The 18453-nt window shown below is 39.6% G+C and overlaps 1 protein-coding gene across 1 annotated transcript in view; it reads left to right on the top strand.

Annotated features, from left to right (window-relative positions):
- The first annotated feature begins 6842 nt into the window (after window positions 1-6842).
- MROH2B (maestro heat like repeat family member 2B) overlaps window positions 6843-18453 on the top strand; it is an 82385-nt gene continuing 70774 nt past the window's right edge. Inside the window, exons 1-5 of the mRNA XM_003407897.4 lie at window positions 6843-6858; window positions 7985-8046; window positions 11689-11799; window positions 13548-13707; window positions 14388-14486. Of these exons, the coding sequence (XP_003407945.1) occupies window positions 6843-6858; window positions 7985-8046; window positions 11689-11799; window positions 13548-13707; window positions 14388-14486 (448 nt within the window). The remainder of the gene's footprint in view (window positions 6859-7984; window positions 8047-11688; window positions 11800-13547; window positions 13708-14387; window positions 14487-18453) is intronic.

Here is an 18453-nt window from a genome sequence, read left to right as displayed (position 1 = left end):
GGCTAAAACCAAAGACAAAGAAAGAATCCTGAGAACAACTCAAGAAAAATGAAAAGTTACATACAGAATGGAAACAATGAGACTAAGCTCTGATTAGTCAGCAGAAATCATGCAGGCAAGAAGGCAATAGGATTACATACATAAAACCTTGAAAGAAAAAAATTGCTAACCAAGAATAATATATCCTGCAAAACTCTCACTCAAATATGATGGTGAAATTAGGACATTTCCAGATAAACAGAAATTAAGGGAATATGTAAAAATGAAACCAAACTTACAAGAACCATTAAAGGGTGTCCCTCCAGTTAGAGAACCAACAACATCAGATGACAGCCTGAATCTCAGATGCAAGACCACACCGGCCAGATACCAACCTAGGTAATGAACTGTCAAGGATTAATCAAAACAAAACATTTACAAAAAGGAATCAGAGAGATTAATCTGTAAAGAACAAGAGTGTCAGAACAATAAAAGAGGGAGTAAACAGTGTAGATATAAAACTTTCAAATGGAGAGGAAAGCAAAGGCAATACCAAGTAATAAAAGACTGGTTCAAACTTAGGAGGATTAGGGTAAATTTCACGGTAACTACAAAGAAAGTTAGCAAACCTACTCGTCAAAATAAAGAAAAAAACATAAAGCCTCAATAAATGCAAAATCTACAAAAACAAAAGAAATGAAGAAGAAAAAAAAACACGAACAAAAGGAATTCAGCCCAGGAGAATAAGAAGAACAAATAAAACATCAGCACCACAAAAAAAAAAAAAAAAGCACTACAAAATGACAGCAATAACCTTTTACCTGGTAATAATTGGGGCAGTTCTGCTCTGTACTATAGGGTCGTTCTACCCTGTACTATAGGGTCACTATGAGTCGGAATCGACTAAACGGCACTGGGTTTTTAGTAATAATTACACAACATAAATGGCTTAAATGCACCCATAAAGAGACAGAGAATGACAGAATGGATTTTTAAAAAACTCCATCCACATGTTGTCTACCTGAGACACACCTTAGAAACAAAGGCATAAATTGATTAAAAATCAAAGGATAGAAAAAAATATTTCAAGAAGACAGCTACCAAAGAAGAGCAGGAGTGGCAATGCTAATATCAGATAAAATGGACATTAAAACAAAATCCGCCGTAAAAGACAAAGAAGGGCATTGTATAATGATTAAAGGGACAATCCATCACGAAGACATAACAATAATAAATATCTACACACTCAATGACAAGGCTCCAAAATACATAAAACAAACTCATATGCCTGCCAATAAATTCCCAGGGGCAGCAGAAAATGTAGCAGGAACATATATGTGCCAGCACCCTTGAAAGATGTAAGAAACTAGGAAACAGAACAAACTGAACCCAAAGCAACCAGAAAAAGAACAGAGAAATAAAGATTAGAGGAGAAATCATTGAACTAGAAAACAGAAAAATAATCAAGAAAATTAATGAAACCAAAAGTTATTTGTTTGAAAACTTCACTAAAATTGATAAATCTCTAGCCAGATTGATTTAGAAATAAAAGAGAAGACACAAATTGCCAATATCAGGAATGATACATGTAAAATTACGATAAATTCTACAAATATTTTTGTAGATTTTTGTTATATTTGTTTAAAAACTAACAAGAGAATGTTACGAACAACCCTATGGAAATAAATTCAACAACTGAGATGAAATAACTTCCTTGAGTGACATAAACCAGTAAAGCTCACTCAAAGAGGGACAGTGAGAGAATCTGAATAACACTATATTTATTTTAAAAATTGAATTTAGAGTTAAAAACCTCCCCACAAATAAAACTCTAGGCTCATTGCTGATTGGAGAACTAATACCAATTGCAAACAAATCCTTTCAGAAAATTGAAGAGAACAAAATGTCTCCCAACTCATTTTATGATATAAGCATTAGCCTGATACCAAAACCAAAGACTTAAGAAAAGAACACTACAGGCCAACATCCCTCATTAGCCTAGATACAAAAATCTTAATAAAATTTCACAAAAATGAATCCAACAATACATAAAAAGGATAATATATCTTTACCAAGTGGGTTTTATCCCAGGAATGCAAGATAGTTTTAACATAGAAAGCTAATCAATACAATTCATCATATTACAACAGGAAAAAGCAAAACTATACGATCATCTCAATAGATGCTGAAAAATCACTTGACAAAATGCAACATCCATTCCTAACAAGAACTATCAGCAAACTAGGAATAGAAAGGAACTTCTTCAATGGGATAAAAAGCATCTATGAAAAACCTGTAGCTAATATACTTAACGAGAGAAAAAACTGAATGCTTCCCCCTAGGATCAGGAACGAAGTAAGGATTTTCCCTCTTCAACACTGTACTGGAGTTCAAACCAATGAAATTACTCAACAAAAAGAAATAAAAGGTGTTCGGATTGGAAAAGAAGAAGCAAAACTGTACTTATTTGCATGTGATATTATCAGTTAAATTAGTTAATTAAGATTTCAGGATACACCAATATTTAAACATCAGCATATAGCATTTCTATATGCTAGCAATGAACAATCTGAAATTTAAAATTTTAAAAATACTCTATAATAATGTAAAAAATATAAACTGCTTAAGAATAAACTAACAAGAGGTGTGTAAAGACTGTGCACAGAAAACCATAAAACATTCCTGAGGAAATCAAAGAAAACCTAAATAAATGTAAGTAATACCTTGTTCTGGAATTCCCATTCTTCACAATGTTATCCATAGTTTGTTATGATCCACACAGTCAAATGCCTTGGCATAGTCAATAAAACACAGGTCAACATCCTTCTGGTATTCTCTGCTTTCAGCCAGGATCCATCTGACATCAGCAATGATATCCCTGGTTCCATGTCCTCTTCTGAAACCAGCCTGAATTTCTGGCAGTTCCCTGTCGATATACTGCCGCAGCCGTTTTTGAACGATCTTCAGCAAAATTTTGCTTGTGTGTGATATTAATGATATTGCTCTATAATTTCCACATTCTGTTGGATCACCTTTCTTGGGAATAGGCATAAATATGGATCTCTTCCAGTCAGTTGGCCAGGAAGCTGTCTTCCATATTTCTTGGCATAGACAGGTGAGCACCTCCAGCGCGGCGTCTGTTTGTTGAAACATCTCAATTGATATTCTATCAAATCCTGGAGCCTTGTTTTCCGCCAATGCCTTCAGAGCAGCTTGGACTTCTTCCTTCATACCATCAGTTCCTGATCATATGCCACCTCTTGAAATGATTGAATATCAACTAATTCTTTTTGGTATAATGACTCTGTATATTTCTTCCATCTTCTTTTGATGCTTCCTGGGTCATTTAATATTTTCCCCATGGGATCCTTCACTATTGCAACTCGAGGCTTGAATAGTTTCTTCAGTTCTTTCAGCTTGAGAAACGCCGAGCGTGTTCTTCCCTTTTGGTTTTCCATCTCCAGCTCTTTGCACATGTCATAATACTTTAATTTGTCTTCTCGAAAGGCCCTTTGAAATCTTCTGTTCAGTTCTTTTACTTCATCGATTCTTCCTTTTGCTTTAGCTGCTCGACGCTCAAGAGCAAGGTTCAGAGTCTCCTCTGACATCCATCTTGGTCTTTTCTTTCTTTCCTGTCTTTTCAGTGACCACTTGCTTTCTTCATGGATGATGTCCTTGATGTCATTCCACAACTCATCTGGTCTGTGGTCATTAGTGTTCAATGCGTCAAATCTATTCTTCAGATGGTCTCTAAATTCAGGTGGGATATACTCAAGGTCATATCTTGGATCTCATGGACTTGCTCTGATTTTCTTCAGTTTCAGCTTGAACTTGCATATGAGCAATTGATGGTCTGTTCCACAGTCGGCCCCTGGCCTTGTTCTGACTGATGATATTGAGCTTTTCCATCGTCTGTTTCCACAGATGTAGTCAATTTGATTTCTGTGTGTTCCATCTGGCGAGGTCCATGTGTATAGTTACCGTTTATGCTGGTGAAAGAAGGTATCTGCAATGAAGAAGTCGTTGGTCTTGCAAAATTCTATCATTCAGTCTCCGGCAGTTTCTATCACCAAGGCCATATTTTCCAACTACTGATCCTTCTTTGTTTCCAACTTTCTCATTCCAATTGCCAGTAATTATCAATGCATCTTGATTGCATGTTTGATCAATTTCAGACTGCAGCAGCTGATAAAAATCTTCTATTTCTTCATCTTTGGTCCTAGTGGTTGGTGCATAAATTTGAGTAATAGTCATTTTAACTGGTCTTCCTTGTAGGCTTATGGATATTATCCTATCACTGACAGCGTTGTACGTCAGGATAGATCTTGAAATGTTCTTTTTGATGATGAATGCAACGTCATTCCTCTTTGGAAATGTGGATAACATTGCAAAGAATGGGAATTTCAGAAAACTTGATTGTGCTCATGAGGAACCTGTACATAGATCAAAAGGCAGTTGTTCAAACAGAACAAGGGGATACTTCATGGTTTAAAGTCAGAAAAGGTGTCCTTCAGGGTTGTATCTTTCACCATACCTGTTCAATCTGTATGCTGAGCAAATAATCTGAGAAGCTGGACTATATGAAGAAGAACAGGGCATCAGGAGTAGAGGAAGACTCATTAACAACCCGCGTTATGCAGATGACATATCCTTGCTTGCTGAAAGTGAAGAGGACTTGGAGCACTTACAAAGAATACAGCCTTCAGTATGGGTTACACCTCAACATAAAGAAAACAAAAATCCTCACAACTGGACCAATGAATAACATCATGAAAAACAGAAAAGATTAAAACCATCAAGGATTTCATTTTACTTGGATCCACAATCAACACTCATTGAAGCAGCTGTTAAGAAATCAAAAGAAGCATTGCACCAGGCAAATCTGCTGCAAAAGACCTCTTTCAAGTGTTAAAAAGCAAAGATATCACCTTGAGGAATATGGTGCGCCTATTTTTTTTTTTTAACCCAACCGGTGGTGTTTTCAATCACCTCATATGCATACGAAAGCTGGACAACGAATAAGGAAGACCAAAGAAGAATTGACGCCTTTGAATTGTGATGTTGGCAAAGAATATTTCATATACCATGGACTGCCAAAAGAATGAACAAATCCGTCTTGGAAGAGGTACGACCAAAATGCTCCTTAGGAGCAAGGATGGCGAGACTATATTTCACATACCTTGAGCATGTTATCAGGAGGGATCAGTCCCTGGAGAAGGACATCATGCTTGGTAAAATAGAGGGTCACAGAAGAAGAGGAAGACCTCCAATGAGATGGATTGACAAAGTGGCTGCAGCAATAGGCTCAAGCATAAGAATGATTGTGAGGATGGCTTAGGACTGGGCAGTGTTTCGTTCTGTTGTGCATGGAGTCACTATGAGTTGGAACCAACTCAACGGCACCTAACAACAATAACAACAACTCAGGATATTGAGAGTCTCAAGCTGCCTTTTATTACCCCCATACCTCCCTTACCTGTCAATTTATGGCTCCACCCTCCAAAAGGTGAGTGAGGGTGCTAGAGAAGAGTAGCTGCTGTTCTTACTCAACCACAATCAACACCCCTGAATGGTGTTATCCACACTGAGTGATTGGGCATGGATCTTGGCCAGTGCTTCTCAGTACGAAGAGTCACCTGGAGTATTCATTAAAAACAGAGATTCCTGACCCTCATTCCTATTTACTAGGTCTGAGGTGGAGCTTGAAAATTGGCACTTTAAATAAAGACGCCAGGTAATTTTGTTATAAAGCACTTGTGGACCACATTCTGAGAAATAGTGATATTGACTTGGAAAGCTGAAAATGTTCTTTACCACCAGTCTGCTGAGAACTTCTGTAAAAGTATCTGTCTATGAAAAGAATGATAAATTCAAAGTTTTAGTTCAAAGCATTTGTCTTCTAAATCTGAAAAAGGCTTCACTGACGAAGGGAAGATGGCTAGAGAAGCAGCAGCAGCTGAGAACTGTCATGGGCCCCATCCACATCCAGCCCTAGAGACTCCTAGTACCCTTCCCGCTCCCTCCCTAAATCCGTCACATTAACATACGGTCTGGACATACATTGGAGATTGTGGTTATGTAGGTTTGGGGTGAAGGTGGCATTGGGTACAAATTTGGCCCCATGCTAGCAAAGTTGAAAGCATTATGACCAAGAGGTCTAGAGAAGAAGTGATTTGAAAACAAGAAGAGAGAATGGAGTCAGAAAAAAGCCTGAGCCTGCAGTGAGCCCAAAAGCCACAGCAAATCAGTGAGGGGAGGTGGGGAGGAAGGCAGAGAAGGCTTTGTTTTGCTGCTGTCAGTTGGTGGTTGCATTCAACTGTCCCTGCTGGGCATTCCGTTCCACTGAGCATGCCCAGTTTGTGTGACTAACTTTCACCAAGTAGAACAATCAACAAGATCACCATAAAGGCTTTACCAACACCAAGTCAGTAAAGTGACCACTGAAAACTCTTCCCGAATTCGTGATCAATGGACCCAAGTTTAAGGAGAGGAACTCCTTTGGTCTACAACAATGGTTTGAGGCCCAGTCTTTAATTTCTTCCTTCTTCTCAAATACTCTGGTGTCCACCAAAGGGACAATATTAGGTGAGATGCAGCCATTTTGTTGGTCAGCAGAAGCTCAGAAGCAAGAAAATGTCATAGTGGTAGAATACAGCATCATTCTCCTCAACAGCAAGCCATCGCTGGAAGCTCCCAGATCACTGTACCGATCAAGTGGGAGAGGGACTTTCATTTAGAGAACCTTACGTGAACCTTATATGAGACACTTGCCAACCTGTTTCTTTGATTTTTAACTTTACCCTTTGTGATACTTAGGTGCTATCTCTTAGAGAGCCTGAAATAGCCAAGACTTGACTCACGCCATGGAGGAATCCATAGGTAAGCATCATCGGATCCTGAGGAGTTAGGGTTCTGCTGTGTGTTTTATGTCTCTGTGATCATATGCATAGGTAGAGGCTGGAGGATGGTAAGTCATTGTAGGAGGTCTGTACACCTTAAAAGTTCTATGAATGATGTGCTAAAATAAGATTATTTCAATCTATTCTCCATTTATTCCAAAATAATAAAATCATACTGATTGTAAAGGACCAGTGTTAGCTTGGTTAGCCTGAGAGGTGACTATGACTTACTTGTTTTAACTATTTATAGTCTACCTGAGGGGAAAGTGGATACATATCATAGAAAGGCAGTTTTTCTATTAGTTTTAAATCCTGTAAGAGTCCTTTGGAAATACTTCCAAGTATGGCTGCCTTTCTCCTTTGTCAAAACACTGTACTATACGGTCAGTATGAGTTGGAATTCACTGAACGGCAAGGAATTTGGTTGTTGTTGTTTTAAAGGGGTGTGGGATTTAATTTGGAGGCTCATGGGAAATCACCTCCTCCGAAAGCATTTCTCCTACCAACTTGTCATGTGGCTTGAAATTCCTCATTTGCTTTGACTCTTTTTTTTTTTTTTTTCAGTTTTCCAGAGTGCTCGATTCAAATATAAATATTCCTGGAAAGGGCAAGGCAAAAACATTTAGGCCATTATCAGAAAATAGCAAGTTCCCGCAAACATGAAACCAGAAGAGGGACTTGGCAGGGCAAAGAGGGTGATAAAGAGGAAGAGCGTGTGGAAAAAGAGGGAGGGAGAAGGAGCTGAAAATAAACAGCTATACGGCATCATTGCCTTCAATTCGGGCATAGAAGGGACTCGGCTCATGGAATCTTAAAAAGTCAGGCCTTGCCAGAGAGACTATATAAGCATTTCACACTTGACTGGGGGTTAATAGGGATCCAACAACTTTACCTTCCCCTCCACATTTAATTCAAGTTTTTAAAAAATTTACTGAGTATTTTTTACTTAGTGCTATTTCCAAGTATGTCAGGGATATGAAATATTAGACATAATCCCTGCCATCAAAGAACTAGCAGTCAGACAGATAAACAGAACAAACCTTCTATGACTACTGCATTTCAGCACATCTTACTTCTTTTTTTTTTTTTTTTTCTGTACGTTTTAGAGACTTTTGGAGATATTAATCTCACTCTAGGCATGCTGAACAAAGAAGATAATATTAGCAAGGTAGGGCAAAAGAGAAACTCTCTTTCCCATTTACCTTTTCTAGTCCACTTGTTGCAACAATTATATAAGCCCTTCTTTGCCTCAACTTTCTTATTTCTCTCTGGTTGTTTACATGACATGCCAGTGTAATGCATTATACTATTTAAACAATGTTTAGTATTTGAGGAATCACAGTACCCAGCTCCAGAAGCTCACAAAAGTATGCTCCTCTTTACAACCTTATACAGGCATATATGAGAAGAGAGGGATGTCAGACTCACAATCATGGGAATTAGGTCCTCCTTACTGCATAATATGAATGCCTCTATGGAAACTCCGGGAGCCCTGGTGGTGCAGTGGTTCAGTGCTCAGCTGCTAACTGAAAGGCCAGCAGCTCAAACCCACCATCTGCTCCACAAGAGAAAGATATGGCAATCTGCTTCTGATTATAGCCTTGGAAATCCTATGGGGCAGTTCTACTCTGTCCTATCGTGTTGCAATAAGTCAGAATGCACTCCATAGCAAAGATTTTTGTCTTATGGAAATCCCAAAGTTCTCCTCTACTCAACTGCAATGCTATTTCACAACGAAAAAAAAATTTTTTTCCTTTGGGAGTTGAAGACTCTTTTGGCTTCAACAACTTTGTATAAAATAACAATAACTACCCTTCACTAAGTGGGGCTAGTAGCAATTCAGTGGTAGAATTCTTGCCTTCCATGTGAGAGACCTGGATTTGACTCTAGGCCAATGCACCTCATGCGGAGTCACTATCCATCTGTCCATGGAGGCCTGTGTGTTGCTATGATTCTAAGCAGGTTTCAGTGGCACTTCCAGGCTAACACAGACTAGGAAGAAAGGACTGGAAATCTACTTTCAAAAATCAGCCAATGAAAACCCTACAGATGATGGCCTGATCCATAATCAATCATGGGCATGGCGCAGGACTGGCCAGCATTTTGTTCCATTGTCCATGGGGTAGCCATAATTTGGGGGCTGACTCGACAGCAGCTAAGAATAACAACCCTTCATTGAACACTTATCTAGGAAGTAGAGTGTTAGGTGCTTTCCAAACAATAGTCTTTGGAACGTCACAACGTCTTTACGAGGAAGATACTGCTATTTCCATTTGACAACTAAGAAAAGTTAGGCAGAGAAAAGCAATATTACTTGCCTAACTAAGAAAGCAGCAGGACTATATTCAAACACACATCTGACTCAAAAAAAAAAAAAAAAGAAGCTCCTGATCATTATTCAAGTTGCCTCCTTGTGAAGGGCATGACATACCTTTATCTCTTAATTCAGTGGTTCTCAACCCTGATTGTATATTAGAATCTCCTAGAGTATTTTGAAAATATACCAATGGCCAGGCCCCAGGGCCAGAGATTCTGGGTATTTAAAGCTCCTGAAGAGAGCCTAACATTTAAGCATAGTGGAGACCCATTACATTAATCTCTTAATAGGAATTCACTTTCCAGTAGAGTAACTTTCCCAAACATTGAGAATCTCTGGGCTCCAGAGGTACTAAAGAAGAATTTCCAGGGAAGAGATCCAAGAATATGCCCTTTTAACAAATATCTCCAAATGATTCTTAAGGTAGGCCAAGTTAAGGAAATGCTACAAAAGCTATAGAAACAGCTGGAGTTACCTAGAAATGACAGCTGAGATTCAGACTGTTTGGTTCAAAATGCAACCTCACTACTTACTTTTAATTTAAGCTCTCTGAGACTCCATTTCCACACCTGTAAAATGAGTAGACTAGTGGTACCTAAGGCAGAGTTTGATAGATGTTCCAGGTTAAGGACCTGGCACAACTTCTGGAACATGGTAAGGTTATGGTGTATTAGCCTTGCAGAGAAACCACATGAAGCAAGAAAAGCACTCACAGTGATGGTTAGAAGGCTCTGGAAGCACTGGCAGGGAGAAAAGCAAGGACAGACTATACCTAATTCTCAAATTTTCCAAGGACCAACCCTGAGAGGATGTGCAAAGGAAGTTGTTTCACAACTTAAACATAAGTGCAATAACTAGAAACAGCAGGTTCTTGCAAATGTTGGAGACTTCAAGAGTACCATTCTCTCACTTTCAGTTTCCGGAGGCTGTGTGTCCACCTCAGAGATTTAAGAGAAACCTCACACACAGCAGCCGTTCAAGCCACATGCTTCCAGGAGGCCGCAGCTCTGTCCCAAAGGATTCATAACCTCCCCTCCTCAAAGGCGTGCATGAAACAAACCAAACCAAACGTGTTGCCATCCAGTCAATTCTGACTCATAGCAATGCTATAGGACAGAGTGGAACTGCCCCAAGAGTTCCCAGGAGTGACTGGTGGATTTGAACTGCTGACCTTTTGGTTAGTAGCTGAGCTCTTAACCACTGTACCACCAAGGCTCCATGCTTGAAACAAGGCCTTATGGATCTCCCGTGGGATCCAGTTTCATAGCTTAACAACCTCTTCAGGAATTACAGTATGTCTTGTAGTACCATGGAGCCCTGGGCAAAAGGTCAGCAGTTCACATCCACCAACTGCTCCTTGGAAACCCTATGCGGGCTGTTCTACTCTGTCCTATAGGGTCTCTATAAGTCAAAATCACCTCGACAGCATTGGGTTTGGTTTTTTTTTTTTTTTTTCTGTAGTACCATAGTCACTCCCTGGCAGTAAGAGCTGCAGCTAGGGAAATATGAACCTCTCCATTCCCCTGAGTGCCCCACAACAGTGACTTTCAAGAGACTTAGACATGTCAGCTAGTCTGCTTCTGTCTTCCATTAGATCTTGCCATAGTCACCCTCCAACTCATGGCAAGTCCATACACAATGGTATCAGACTATTGTGATCCATAGGGTTTTCTTTTTTTAAGTAATTTATTTTATTGTTGTTGTTGAGAATATACACAGCAAAACATACACCAATTCAATGCTTTCTTCATATACAATTCAGTGACATTGATTATATTCTTCAAGTTGTGCAACCATTCTCACCCTCCTTTTCTGAGTTGTTCCTCCCTCATTGACACAAACTCAAGAAAAAAAAAAAAAAACTGCAGTCAAGTCAATTCTGACTCAAAGCAACCCTGTAGGACAGAGTAGAACTGCCTCATAGGGTTTCCAAGGCTGTAAATGTTCACAGAAGCAGGCTGCCACATCTTTGTCCCGTGGAGCGAACCACCGACCTTTCGGTTAGCAGCCAAGCCCTTAACCACTGCACCAAGGCACCTTACTGCCCCCTAAGGTTCTTATCTAATCTTTCCAATTGCTGTTGTTAATTTGATTGCATATAGATAGATCTTAAAAGAACATAATGTGCAAGGCAGACATTATTTACTAGCGAGGTGATCCAGAGGGTTTTCGTTGGCTGATTTTCAGAAGTAGATCACCAAGCCTGTCTTCCTAGTCTGTCTTAGTCTGGAAGCTCCTCTAAAACCTATTCAGCATCACAGCAACACAGAAGCCTCCAGTTAAAATAGTTTTTGAATGAGCTCTGCTTTATATACAATCCTTTGACTCCTAACGATGCATATTATGTTCAGGAAGCAATGATTAAGATTTATAAAGTCCATTGTGTAGTAGAGAGATACATTGTGTAAATTAATTGTGCTATTCATTTGCACTTCAGCTAATCCCTTTTGTTCTACAACCCAAATTTCTGTGTATATACTTACATGTTCACAGGAAGACATTTATTGTCATCTCACTACCATTGTCCAGAACACTGAAATCTTGGATGATGCAATTGTGCAACGGTTGATTTATTATGCTTCTAAGGACATGAGAGACAACAATGTAAGTTTGGTTTCTGACAGTGAATCAGTGTCAGGACCAGAAACATGGTTTTTTAAGTGACCCATATTTGTTCACATGGCTGTCCATTGGCTTTTCTTCATTGTTGTTGGGACCACAGAGCACTGTTGTTTTTTCTCGTGGTAAATCAAATACCACTAGAGGGTCTACTGTTAATCCTGTCACAGATGAGTAGACAGAATCAAAGCCAAGGGAAGTTTTAGAGGTAATATCATCCAACCCACTTTTAGATAAGAAAGTTTTTGTTTGGAAAGGAAAAAAAAAAAGAGAGTTTTTCAAAGTTACACAGCTATCTAGTGGCAAAACAAGTAACTAGAACAGTTTTCTTGGCTTTCATGTGAATTCTTGTCCTTTTATGTACATGCTTATCTTTGTCTGCTGGACATTGTGTCTGAAAAATTATTTGTAGAAATAATTTGAGACCTAGGATGATGCTATTTTCTTCCAGAAAGGATTTTCACTTGTTCCTGCCAAGGGCACTAAAAATCTATAACCAGTTTCAAAACTTGAGAATTGGTATGCCACTTGGGTGACTCACAGATGGATTGCAGTCCATGTGAGGACGGGTTTACTTTCAGTTAAAACTTACATCTAAGTACAACCCTTTGGGATCTTAGTCCACAAAAATGGCAGGAGGAACTACACGTTGGTTGACCTTGAACTCTGACTATTGTCCCAAAATGCCACAAAAACATCCTAAACTGTAGAATTTATCTCTCTGGATTTCCTTTATTTTCCAGATCTAAACTAAACTCAATGTTGTTAGCTTCTTGGTGCTTTTTTAAATATGTTTTTAAATACCTTGTCTAGGTCTTTTTATTGTCCTTGGCAGGAGTGTTGATCAAATTTACATAGTCCACCATTACCGGGAAGAGAAGTCCCTCCCAGTATCTCCAATACCGAAGATGATTAGACAAAGACAACACTGAAATCTAAATCTCTTCACTCCTAGCCCCAGCTTCCTTTCACTATTCCCTTTGATCTTTCAACCACATTACTTCATATCACTTAAACATAAAAAAAAAAAAAAAAAAGAATTCCTACTTTTGTGGTATCTGGTCATTTAGCAAGAAAACATGTACTGACCCCAAGTTCACAAGAACCCTGTTAACACGAGTTTTTTTTTTTTTTTGTACTTTAAATAAAGGTTTATAGAACAAACTAGTTTTTCATTAAACAAATAGTACACTTACAGTTCTGTGGCACTGGTTAACAACCCCACAACATGCCAACACTCTCCCCTCCTCGACCTTAGGCTCCCTATTACAACTTTCCTGTCCCCTCCTGCTTTCTCGTCCTTGCCCCTGGACTGGTGTGCCCAGTTAGTTTCATTTTGTTTTATGGGCCTGTCTAATCTTTGGCTGAAAGGTGAACCTCAGGAGTGACATCATTACTGAGCTAAAAGGGTGTCCAGGGACCACTCTCTCAGGGTTTCTCCAGTCTCTGTCAGACCAGTAAGTCTGGTCTTCTCTCTCATTTTTTTTTTTTTTTTTTTGAGTTTTGTTCTACGTTTTTCTCCAGCTCTCTCTGGGACCCTTCATTTTAACCCATGGTTTTTTAAGTGCATTCACATTAGCTCTGCTTTCCCAGTTCCTGACACATCACCTAGAGTCCCCCACCATCGTTTTGTAATAGCCCGTTCTTCCTCTAGCCCAAAGCAAGTAAAACTTATAAATATTATGTAGACTATTTCCCCTCCCCAGACTCACTCTTTTCACTTTCTTTCTCAGGTTCTCAGAGAAACCAGAATGCTAGCTGGTGAGGTTTTGGTGTCCCTTGCTGCACATGACTTCAACTCTGTGATGTATGAAGTACAGAGTAACTTCAGGATCCTGGAGCTACCAAATGAATTTGTTGTGCTTGCCCTGGCTGAACTGGCAACCAGCTATGGTATAGAGGGAATACGCTCCAAGCTTGTCCTGGGAACAACAACCACTAATTATCTAAAACCTAACAGGAGTAAATGAAATGTGGAGGGGAGAGTATCTCTGCCTTCTGCTGTACGAAAGAATACTGATGGAGGGTTTTGGCCAGTTATTTAGGCCTACATGAGTCTGCTGATCAGACATTAATCCATGCTGTTCTGAGTATGGCCAGACTCTCTCCCACCTTCACCTTCTATTCCATGTGGTCCTGGGCTTGTGGAATCATATTTTTGTGGAATCATATTCTGTGAACCACTCAACCCTTATTTGCCTTAAAGATTTCCTACCAATTGTTTCTTCACTACTTTATTTAACAGATATTTATTGAGCACCCATGACACGTGCTAGGCCCTGGGAATACAGGCAAATTCTACTGGGAGAGATGGGCACTGGTAAAATAATAATCAAAATAAGCAGTTGCCGCTGAACGACAGGCATAGGTAGCTGTACAGTTAATGCTGTGTTTTAAACAAACCTTACCTTAATTTTCTGACTACAGCCTGGCATTAAGGTAGGGAATGGATGGAACTAGAAGTGTTCTTCCTACCCAACAACAACAACAAATGCTTTTTGTTGACTTAAGGAGTCAGGGTACCCTTATACATGAGAAGATAATGCCTTTCTCCTCTCGCACCTGCACCGCAGTGTCCCAGAGCATTCCCTTCATGATGATGACCCTGCTCACCATGCAAACTATGCTTAGGCTGGCCGAAGAGGAAAGGATGAAGGAAGCGTTCTGCGTTGGTGGGTATCCCTGTGGCTTCTTCTTCACTTAAGACCAGGCTATAAATCAAGAAAATGTCTTATTTCTCCTTTTACTCTAATCTTGTCCTTTCTAATGATGATATAGCTATCTAATGCCTACCATGTGGCATTAGAGGGGAATGTTCTCACTCAGTCCTCACAATAACTGTGCCAATTAGGTGTTATTAGCCTATTTTACAGATAATAAACTGAGGTCCATGGGAATTAAGCAATTTTCCTGAGGTAGTGACACAGTCAATAGGATGCAGAGGTGGCATTCAAAGCCAGATCTATATGGCCACCCAGTTTATACTCTTTCCATTGCCATTTCTACTAAAAAAAAAAATTCTACTAGCCTCCTTTAATTTATATGTGATGGTTACGAGAGCTTACCAGCTCTTAACAATAGGCTAAATGTTGGCATCTGATAATAATGCAATATTATAATAATGAGATCCCTAGTGGCATAATGGTTAAGAGCTCGGCTGCTAACCAAAAGGTCGGCAGTTCGAATAAAACAACCACTCCTTGGAAACCCCATGGGCAGTTCTACTAGGGTCATTATGAGTTCTATAGGGTCGCTATGAGTTGGAATTGACTTGACAGCAGCGGATTTTTTTAATAGTAATGATGATAAGAAAACAATCTAATCAAAATACAATCAATCATCCAAAATCAAAGCAATCAAAAAAAAATAGGTAAAACATACCACAATCACAAATCCTCTCTACCCCAAACCAAAGTATATCTATAGTAATCAAGGGTCCACAGAGAAGAATGTGCCCTGGGGTTTCTAGGAGAAGGCATTTTCAGTTCAGGGGAGGGCTTCTTCTCTCCAGTTCAAGTTAATTTCTCATACAACAATTTATATACACGTTGTTATGTGATCCCAGTTCCTTTCCCTATAATGTGACAGCACACTCATCTCCACCCCAGATTTCCCATGTCCATTCAACCAGCTCCTGTCCCTTTTTTGCCTTTTCATCTCACCTCTGGATAGGAGCTGCCCATTTAGTCTCATGTATCTACATGAGCTAAGAAGCATTCAACTTATGGGTTATCATTTTATGTCTTATAGTCCCTTTGTCTGAAGAACTGGCTTCGGGAATGGTTTTAGTTCTGGGCTAACAGAGAGGCTGGGAGCCATGCCTTCCTGGGTCCCTCTAGTCTCAGTCAGATCATTAAGTCTGGTCTTTTGACAAGAATTTGAGTTCTGCACCCCACTTTTCTCCTGCTCCATCAGGGACTCTGTTGTGTTCCCTGTCAGGGCGGTCTTTGGTGGTAGCCAGTTACCATCTAGTTCTTCGGTCTCAGACCGATGGAGTCTCTGATTTATGTGGCCCTTTCTGTCTCTTGGGCTGATATTTTCCTTGTGTCTTTGGTCTTCTTTATTCCGCTTTGCTCCAGGTGGGTTGGGGCCAATTGATGCATCTTAGATGGCCATTTGCTAGCTTTTAAGACCCCAGACACCACTCACCAAAGTGCGATGCAGAACATTATCTTAATAAACTTTGTTATGCCAATTCACCTAGAAGTCCCCTGAAACCATGGTCCCCAGACCCCTGCGCCTCCTACTCTGTCCCTCAAAGTGTTTGGTTGTATTCAGGAAACTTCTGACCTTTTGGTTTAGTCCAGTTTTGTTGACTTCCAGGGGAAGGATTCCTAAATGGATCTGGAGACCTAGACTCTGGCCTCTACCAGGTGGTCCTTGACCTTCTCACAGCCCTCAGTTTCACCTCTGTAAAAACAGGCATAGGTGTAAAAACATCACATGAAGTGATTGCTAAAATCCCTTCTAACTCTAACATGCCCCGGTACTAATATTTTGTAATATTTAAAAGCCCATGCTGTCAGGAATGCCTTCTTCATCCATAAACCAAGTCTCTTCTGTTTTATTTTTCCCATTTCCCCTTGTTCTGTCCTCATTGAAGGTAATATTTTTATCTGAAACATATTGAGATTTTACTGTGTGCCTCAGCACTGTCCTAAATATGACAGTTCTTCTCTAGGACTTGAGCAGCTATACTGGGTTAATCTACTTCTCTGTTGCTGTTGTTGTTGTTGTTGTTTAAATTCCTATTTATATCACAACTAACCATATGTTCAATAATTTCTGCATTCAATTGGATCACCTTTCTTTAGAATAGGCGTAAGTATGGATCTCTTCCATTTGGTTAGCCAGGTAGCTGTTTTCCAAATTTCTTGGTATAGATGAGTGAGCACTCCCAGTGCTGCACCCATTTGTTGAAACATCTCAGTTGGCATTCTGTCAATTCCTGGAGCCTTGTTTTTGGCCAATGCATTCAGTGCAGCTTGGACTTCTTCCTTCAGTACCATCAGTTCCTGATCATATGCTACCACCTGAAATGGTATTCTTTTTCGTATAGTGACTCTGTGTATTCCTTCCATCTTCTTTTCATGCTTCCTGTGTTGTTTAGTATTTTCCCCATAGAACCCTTCAATATTGCAACTCAAAGCTGAACTTTTTCTTCAGTTCTCTCAGCTTGAGAAATGTCAAGTGAGTTCTTCCTTTTTGGTTTTCTAACTTCAGGTCTTAGCACATATCATTGTAATACTTTAGTTTGTCTTCTCAAGCCACCCTTGAAATCTTCTGTTCAGCTCTTTTACTTCATCATTTCTTCCTTTTGCTTTAGCTACTTGACATTCAATAGCAAGTTTCAGAGTCTCTTCTGACATCTGTTTTGGTCTTTTCTTTTTTTTTCTGTCTTTTTAATGACCTCTTGCTTTCTTCATGTATGATGTCCTCGATGTCATTTCACAACTTGTCTGCTCTTGGGTCATTAGTGTTTAACACATCAAATCTATTCTTGAGATGGTCTCTTAATTCAGGTGGGATATATTCAAGCTCATACTTTGGCTCTTGTCAACTTGTTTTTAATTTTCTTCAGCTTCAACTTTAACTTGCACATGAGAAATCAATGGTCTGTCCCACAATTGGCTCCTGGCCTTGTTCTGACTGAGTATACTGAGCAAGTAAAATTTTGCTGAAGATCATTCAAAAACTTCTGCAGCAGGAGGTTGACAGGGAATTGCCAGGAATTCAAGCTGGATTCAGAGGGAACCAGGAATATCATCGCTGATGTCAGATGGATCCTGGCTGAAAGCAGAGAATACCAGAAAAATGTTTACCTGTGTTTTATTGACCATGCAAAGGCATTCAACTGTGTGGATCATAACAGATTATGGGTAGCATTGTGAAGAACGGGCATTCCAGAACACTAAATTGTGCTCATAAGGAACTTGTACATCAAGAGGGTCATTTGAACAGAACAAGGGGCTACTGTGTGGTTTAAAGTCAGGAAAGGTGTACATCAGGGTCATTTCCTTTCACCATACTTATTCAATCTGTATGCCAAGCAAATAATCTGAGAAACTGGACTATACGAAGAAGAACGGGGCATCAGGAATTGAGAAAGACTCATTAACAACCTGCATTATGCTGATGACACAACTTTGCTTGCTGAAAGTGAAGAGGACTTGAAGCACTTACAGAGGAAGACCAAAGACCACAGCCTTCAGTATGAATTATACCTCAACAGACAAAAAGAAAAAAAAAACTTCACATCTGGACAAATAAGCAACATCATGATAAATGGAGAAAAGACTGAAGCTGTCAAGGATTTCATTTTACTTGGATCCACAATCAACACCCATGGAAGCAGCAGTCAAGAAATCAAAAGACACATTGCTTTGGGCAAATCTGCTGCAAAAGATCTCTTCAAAGCGTTAAAATGCAAAGATATCACCTTGAAGACTAAGATGAACCTGACTTAAGCCATGATGTTTTCAATCACCTCATATACATGGAATAGCTGGACAATGAATGAGGAAGACCAAAGAAGAATTGATGCCTTTGAATTGTGGTGTTGGTGAAGAATACTGAATATACCACGGACTGCCAAAATAACAAACAAATCTGTCTTGTAAGAAGAACAACCAGAATGCT

The sequence above is a fragment of the Loxodonta africana genome, chromosome 2, assembly GCF_030014295.1.
Source record: "Loxodonta africana isolate mLoxAfr1 chromosome 2, mLoxAfr1.hap2, whole genome shotgun sequence".
NCBI lineage: Eukaryota > Metazoa > Chordata > Mammalia > Proboscidea > Elephantidae > Loxodonta > Loxodonta africana.
This window is presented reverse-complemented; position numbering and strand designations above follow the sequence as displayed.